A 7,282-nucleotide genomic window follows, 5' to 3' on the forward strand; every position below is an offset into this window, starting at 1 on the left:
CTTTTCTCTCTATTAATATCTCTGACAGTGAGAGTCGAAACACTGCAGTATACTCACAGCAGTGCTGCTGTTTCATCCTGCGGAACTGATGTGTAAGCATGTGTGACGGCGTAGCAGGAGCTGTCTAGGTGCTGCAGTGCTACCCTGTGTTAGTTCCTAGACGGCCCATGTGTGTCAGCGTGCACACACACACACACACACATACACATACACATACACATACACATACACACACACACGCACACACAGTACAGGCCGGTGTGTCTCTGCATATGCACGCACCCCGCATGGCTTTTTGCAGTGTTCTGCTGAGTCATTCACATCCCGAATCATTTATATGCTCAGGGAGGATTCCAGCTAGTTCTGCACCCGGTTTCTGGTGAAGAAAAATCATGCACAGTCATCAGTCAGGTATTATATCTTGAGGGTCGCACACGTGTTTTAATAATCCACAATGAGGGGAGATCCTTTATTGTCATAAAAAAATAACAGTGGTTCTGTTTCTGACATCCTCTTTTGTTGTTGTCTCTTATTCAGCCCTCTCCAGTTCATGTCCTGTCCATTGACGTCTTGTTTGTGTCCCTCTGGCCATCCGCCTAAATCACGTGTCTGCAGTAAGTGGATTTCTTGACAGTCATGGCGTCCGCTGCTTTACTGCTCCTGGCCCTCTCCTCCTCAATCTCCCTCACAAGTAAGAGGCCCTGTGATGCCTGCAGATATACCGTTTACCCACACTAATTAAGTCAAGTGTAACCCCTGCACACCATTAGCTGACATGACCCTGTTTTCTGCCTTTGCAGTGGCGGTGCTATTTGGCGAGCCTAGAATTTTTGGAGGTGAGTTCCTGGTAAATTGTTGTCCAAAAGAGTTGGGACAAAAAACAGGGCAAGCTGCATATATGTCACCACAAATCGTGAGTGATGTTAAATGAGTACTTCAGCTAATTGTTCTGTACAATTTTGCCAGATGATGCTACTGGATATGGCCCCATCTTTGAGGAGGAGCCAGTGGACGTTGTCTACACTGAAGACTCACCAGATGGGAGAATCTCCATGAACTGCAGGGCACGAGCAAACCCACCTGCTTCATACAGGTTACACGCACTACAGAAGATTTCTATACAGTATACACACCGGAAAGAAATACAGTGTTTATACCAGAAGTAGTGTTGATATCGCATACAATTGTGTTGAATCACTGCTAGGTGGCGCCGTGATAACTGGGAAATCAAGCTGATGGAGCAGCCAGACGAGTACTACAGCCTTGTTGGGGGGAACCTGGTTGTTACAAACCCCAGACATAAGAAACATGCCGGGACGTACGTCTGCGTGGCCAGGAACATATATGGCACCGTCATCAGCAAGGAGGCCAGGGTCAAGTTTGGATGTGAGCACGTGAACCCTGCTGGTGCAGCAGGGCAGTAGTAATGTCTGAAGTTGTTCTCTGATGTTGTTGGGTCCAGCCTTTGGAAAAAAAATGTCTTTTCTTGGTGTCACAGAAGACACAAGGATGTCACAGCTTTTGTTTTCACCATTTGTAATTCCCATTTATTCCTTATTCCTCATCGTAAAGTTGTGGAGGAGTTTCCTCAAGAGGAAAGGGACCCAGTGTATGTCAAAGAAGGGCAGGGTGCTGTTCTGCTGTGTGCCCCTCCAAAAGCCTGGCCACGTACGTAGAGGTCTATCCGTCTCCTTTTGAAAAGCCAGTCTTGTGAAGATAGCAATGACAACTCGTCTGTCTTTTCCATTTCAGAGGAGGTGACCTACCGCTGGATCTTCAACGAGTTCCCAGTTTTCCTGTACACAGACCGCCGGCGGTTTGTATCCCAGAAGACGGGGAACCTGTACATCTCCAAAGTGGAAGCTCAGGATGCAGGAAACTACTCCTGCTTTGTCTCTAGCCCCGTCACCGGGAAGAGTGTCTTCTCCAAGTTCATCCCCCTCATCCCTTTACCCCCTGATGATGGTTAGCAGACAACAGCTGTGAAAAAATATCTCCTTAACATATGCTGCAGAGCAGAATTTAGAAAGAAAACAATACAAAAAAAGACATGCACACCATGTTGAAACGTTTCTGATTTGCGACATTGAACAATTTGGATATAATTTACTTTCTTTGCTTCAGGTGAGGAGAGAAAATACCCAGCAGACATCAGCGTGAAGTTCACAGATACTACTGCCATGCTGGCCTCTAATATTACTTTGGAGTGCTTTGCTTTGGGAAAGTACGTTTTCATTTTTGTGTTTTTGCTAAGTCTACTGACGAGGAACGTCAGATACTTGCTGTCACGAAAGGCACTGGTTTAGTCTCTTTGTGTGTCTTTTCAGCCCGATCCCTCATATTGTTTGGAGGAAGGTGGATGCCACAGACCTCCCGCCAAATCATGAGATCAGTGAATCAGGAGCGGTGCTTCATCTGTACAATGTACAGTACGAAGATGTGGGAGCATACGAGTGTGAAGCCATCAACACTAAAGGAAAGGACTGGTACAAGGCCTGGCTGTATGTGGAGTGTAAGTGATTTCATTGGAGTATCCTTTGCCAGCAGGAGATCGTATTATGCAGTCTGCAATGTAGACTTAGTATAGAGATTATTACTTACAGCTGAATCCACCAGTGGTCTTTTGGACAGCAGTAAGGCAGCAAGTGACACGTTTGTGGTGCATACATTGGAATATTGTGTTGCATGTAATCCTTTTTTTTCCCCTGTTCTATTTACTCAGCTGCTCCAGAGTGGGCAGAAACCATCAACAACACTCAGATCGACATCGGCTCAGAGCACACCATGCGCTGTGTGGCATCAGGGAAGCCCTTCCCTTTCATCCGCTGGTACAAAGATGGATATATGGTAAAAAAATTTTGAAATAAAAGTCACATTCCTTAAGAGAAATTGGGGAATACATGCTATCAACTCAGCATTTGGGTTGTGTGTGTTTTTCCAGTACGGGAAGGGAGAGTTGAAGTTTTCCAGTCTCACCTTTGATGACTCAGGAATGTACCAGTGTATTGCTGAGAACTACTGGGGCATCAAATACGCCAACGCTGAGCTGCGAGTCATCGGTGAGACCTCTCGAGAAGCAATGCTCTCATTGACTTATTAAATATTACGAAGCACGATTGTGTTATTATTATCACAATAATATAAATCCCGTTTTTCTAGAAGTTTTCATGAAATTTGGGACACTGACTTAACACAAATATACACTTTATAATCTCCCTTCAGCCTGTGCTCCCACATTTGAGTTTAACCCTGTGAGGAAGCAGCTTCTCGGGGCTAAAGATGGCCGCGTGATGATCGAGTGTAAACCCCGAGCTGCTCCTAGGCCGCGGTACACCTGGACGAAGGGCAAAGAGCTCCTCTTTAACAATTCACGGTCAGTCGACATTAGCATTAAACAGTCCATACAGAGTGGGTCACCCACCCACTGTCAAGCAGCTTAAATGAATTGTGTTCACTTTTAGGATTTCCATCATGTTTGATGGGAGTCTGGAGATCCTCAACGCCACCATCAACGATGAGGGTGTGTACTCCTGCTTCGCTGAGAATGACAGGGGAAAGGCCAACAGCTCTGGCTATCTCACCATCACAGGTCCGTGAACACGTGCATATTTCACACGTGCACATATTTAAGCAAAGTAAACGTTTACAGTGAACTTGGTTCCTTTCCTTAGAGGCTACCAGCCTCACAGAACCACCTGAAGACACTGAGGTAAAGGTTGGCGATGAGATGATTCTGAGGTGCGCCGCCTCATACGACCCCATGCTGGACATCACATTCATCTGGGCCATAGACTTCAGGGTCATCGACTTTCACTCTGAGTGGCAACACTACGAACGTGTTATGGTAGGGTGATGTTTCATCCTAGCCTCCTTTAACATCGTACACTCACAATAGGTCACTTGACACCTTACTGGTATTGTCAGCTGATGACAGATATATAGTTCTGTCTCCAGCCCTCACTCTTTCCCTTCCTCTTTTATGTCATTGTTTTCACTTCCTGTTGTGCAGAGTGAAGATGGCAGCGGTGATCTGAGAATAAAGAATGTCCAGATTTGGCACGAAGGTCGCTACACCTGCGTGGCTCAGACGGTGGTGGACAGCGACACTGCATACGCTGACCTCAAGGTTGTAGGTCAGTCCCAGCATGTTTCGCCTCAGGATCATGGATGCAGAGCTTATTTTAGATTTTTAATTACATTTGAGCTGTTTGGTAGATATTCTTTTCCTGAGCAACGGCAGAACAGAAAACTGAGCAGAGCTGACCATCTACATTTGTACCTTCTCTTCCTGTGCCTCTCCTCCCTGATCCAGGTGTTCCTGGGCCTCCTGGTGTGATCCGGGTGGAAGAGATTGGGGACACATGGGTGAAGCTGTTGTGGACTAAAGGAGCGGATCACAACAGCCCCATTCTCTCCTACACCATTCAGACCAGACACTACTGGGCCCTGAATGAAGACGACTGGAAGGACGCCAGCACCAGTGAGTACTGCTCACTGCCAGTAGAGGGCCAACTCGCTCTGAATCCAGCATTGTGACCTAATGCGATCTGATTGCTTCAACCTGCAAGTAAAATGTACTTGCACCTAAACAAGAGAGAGCAAATGTAACATGATTAAGTTTGACAAGCCATTCGTGTCTCCTTCAGCTCCAACCTTTCTTGACGGCAATGTGGAGAGGGCAGAAGTGACGGACCTTTACCCCTGGTTGGAGTATCAGTTCAGGATCATCGCCACCAACGAGTACGGCTCCGGAGAGGCCAGCATCCCCTCCCTCAAGATCAAAACCTGGGATGCTGGTAAGGAGAGAATACTAATACCTCCTGACACATATTTTAGTCAGTAAAGGCATGGGGTACAACAAAACCTTACTGACCTTTTGTCTACTCAGATCCAGTGATTTCTCCCACTGATGTGGCGGGTTTTGGAGGTAGAAATGGCGAGATCGTCATCACATGGACTGTAAGTAAGCCCTCAGTTCATGTGACTTAATCATATACCAAAAATACTTACACACAGCACGTTTGCTAAATTGAAGAGGTTTCTCTTTCCACTCCTGACCCCTTAGCCCGTGGAGCCTTGGCATTTCTCCGGCAAAAAGTTTGGCTACATTGTGGCATTCAAGCCTCATGATGCTTACGACTGGTGGTACGAGACCATTTCAGACCCCGAGACCAGGCGTTATGTTCACAGGGACTCCTACTTCATTCCCACCGAGGAAGATTTCCAGGTCAGAGAGTTTCAGGTGAAGATCAAGTCGTTTAATGTGAAAGGAGACGGACCATACAGCCTCACCACGGTCATCTACTACCCAAGAGATGGTGAGGACTTTGTTTTTGTTTGGATTCCGGTTTATGGTTCTTAAAAAATGGTGGAACTAAACTTGACGAACATATTTTCTTTTCTCATCCATTTGTCCAACTTCAGTACCTGTAGAGTCTCCAACAGACGTCTATGCCAGGCCGGTGTCCTCCACTGAAGCTCTGGTCTGGTGGCTGCCTGTGGTCGACACTGGTACAGGCCTGCAGCAATACATTGAGGGATACCAGGTACATAGCTTTTACTATATAAGCTATATAAAAAATGTGTAAAAGTGTTTTTTTTGCATACAGTATATTGATAAATAGGTAAACAGGGTGGGGGGCGATTGTGGCTAAGTGGATAGCAGGGCCGTCTTTCAATCAGCGGGTCGGTGGTTCGAACCCCGGCTCGAACCACCTCCGGCTCCGGCTCCGCTAGTTGCATGTCGATGTGTCCTTGAGCAAGACACTTAACCCCAAAATTGCTCCCGTAGCTGTGCCTACGGTGTAGAAATGTCATAGACTCTGAATTGTAAGTCGCTTTGGATAAAAGCGTCTGCTAAATGACTGTAATGTAATGTAATGTAAACAATATGACCAGGGATGTGTAATCAACATTTAATAAGAAAAAAATGTTGTTTCTTGCAAACCAGGTGAAGTACTGGAGAAAGTACGATGATCCGGAGCCGGGAGCACACCGTATATTTGTTTCAGCCACAACCAACCAGACTAGGTTGGAGAACATGCTGCCAGACTCTCACTACCTCATTGAGGTCCGTGCCTTCAACGGAGCCGGCCTCGGACCCCCTGGTGAACACTGTGAGATGTTCACAAAGAGACCACGTAAGACTGATTACTCGCACTCTAGGGACAATAAACACCTGCAGTATTTTAAAGATGTGGTCTTGATGAATAGTTTGTTTTTGTTAACAGCTCCACCAGACCCTCCCCGGATGTGGAAATATGTTACCTGGACAGGACAGTGGTTGTATGTGTGGTGGGATCATATCCAGTATGATTGGTTTGGCGATATTTCCTTCCCACTCTACTACAAGGTGGGTGTGGAAAGCTTTGCAAAATTAAGCCAAATCATTCCCCCCCCCCCCCATTAGCTCTAACACTAATTCCAATGTTGTAAATCCACCCTGCTTTTCGTCTCGAAGGTCATGTTCAGAAAGACAGGTTACATCTATGGGAAAGTCTACGTCACTGGCTGGCACTTCATGGACTTCCCCATGCCTCAGTTTGGAGACTATGAGCTGATGGTACGCGGCCGTTATGAAGGAGGGGATGGCCCAGTCAGGAAGATCAGGATTAAGGGTAAGGGCTAAAATATAAAAATATAGATATGCTTTGTCCTCTTTGCCCATTTGTCTCATAGTGTTTCTGCTTCCTCAGGTAAAGCAGCAATGATCACGTCGACTCTAAGCCTGGTGTCTTTGCTGCTGCTGACGCTGTGCATTGTGGGATTGGGAATTTAAGCGCCGTCACAGGTGACATGTATATAATAGACTGTGGGAAGTCAATTTGTGGATAGAAGAGATCCAGTCTTCACCTCCAAACACTGTTCGCACTGATAGTCATTGGTCAAGATCCTACATCATGCATCTTTTGTGTTGCAACACGACACAGGAAGTTGCTTCTGTTGGCCCCAACACTTTTTACGGACTTCTTACATGAAGAACACAGCAGCGCTGCTGAACTGCGTAGGACTCGTCGGTCAAATCTGTATGTCTACGTCTATGTAGTGTTGAATCTAGATTTTCACCCCAAAGTCAAAACCAAAACAGCCAGGACAGATGCTTGTTGTTGGATGATATGACTAAGTTCTCCACACACTGTGTGTATTTAGATAGAAATAAACGCCTTCAGAATAAAACAGTTCTATCATTACTACAATATGTCCTGTTCCTCTTGTATAATTCAACTTCCTTCATGTTTTAATCACTCTTTCCTGTGTGAACTGGACAAACAGTAGCTTACCA

The 7,282-nt window shown here is 46.0% G+C and overlaps 1 protein-coding gene across 1 annotated transcript; it reads left to right on the forward strand.

Moving 5' to 3' along the window:
- The first annotated feature begins 633 nt into the window (after nucleotides 1-633).
- cntn1b (contactin 1b) lies at nucleotides 634-7,047 on the forward strand. The gene is made up of 23 exons (XM_076111774.1): nucleotides 634-691; nucleotides 801-836; nucleotides 967-1,093; nucleotides 1,205-1,386; nucleotides 1,573-1,668; nucleotides 1,753-1,965; nucleotides 2,125-2,224; nucleotides 2,328-2,512; nucleotides 2,723-2,847; nucleotides 2,942-3,059; nucleotides 3,223-3,373; nucleotides 3,462-3,589; nucleotides 3,672-3,844; nucleotides 4,010-4,133; nucleotides 4,313-4,480; nucleotides 4,647-4,796; nucleotides 4,889-4,959; nucleotides 5,066-5,318; nucleotides 5,425-5,546; nucleotides 5,951-6,140; nucleotides 6,231-6,352; nucleotides 6,461-6,617; nucleotides 6,696-7,047. Exons 1-23 carry the CDS (start codon nucleotides 637-639, stop codon nucleotides 6,776-6,778), a joined length of 3,129 nt encoding a protein of 1,042 aa, XP_075967889.1. The 5' UTR covers nucleotides 634-636; the 3' UTR covers nucleotides 6,779-7,047.
- Nucleotides 7,048-7,282: the final 235 nt, after the last annotated feature.

Source organism: Anarhichas minor, unplaced genomic scaffold (assembly GCF_050575085.1).
Source record: "Anarhichas minor isolate MPS153535 unplaced genomic scaffold, ASM5057508v1 ptg000045l, whole genome shotgun sequence".
Lineage (NCBI taxonomy): Eukaryota > Metazoa > Chordata > Actinopteri > Perciformes > Anarhichadidae > Anarhichas > Anarhichas minor.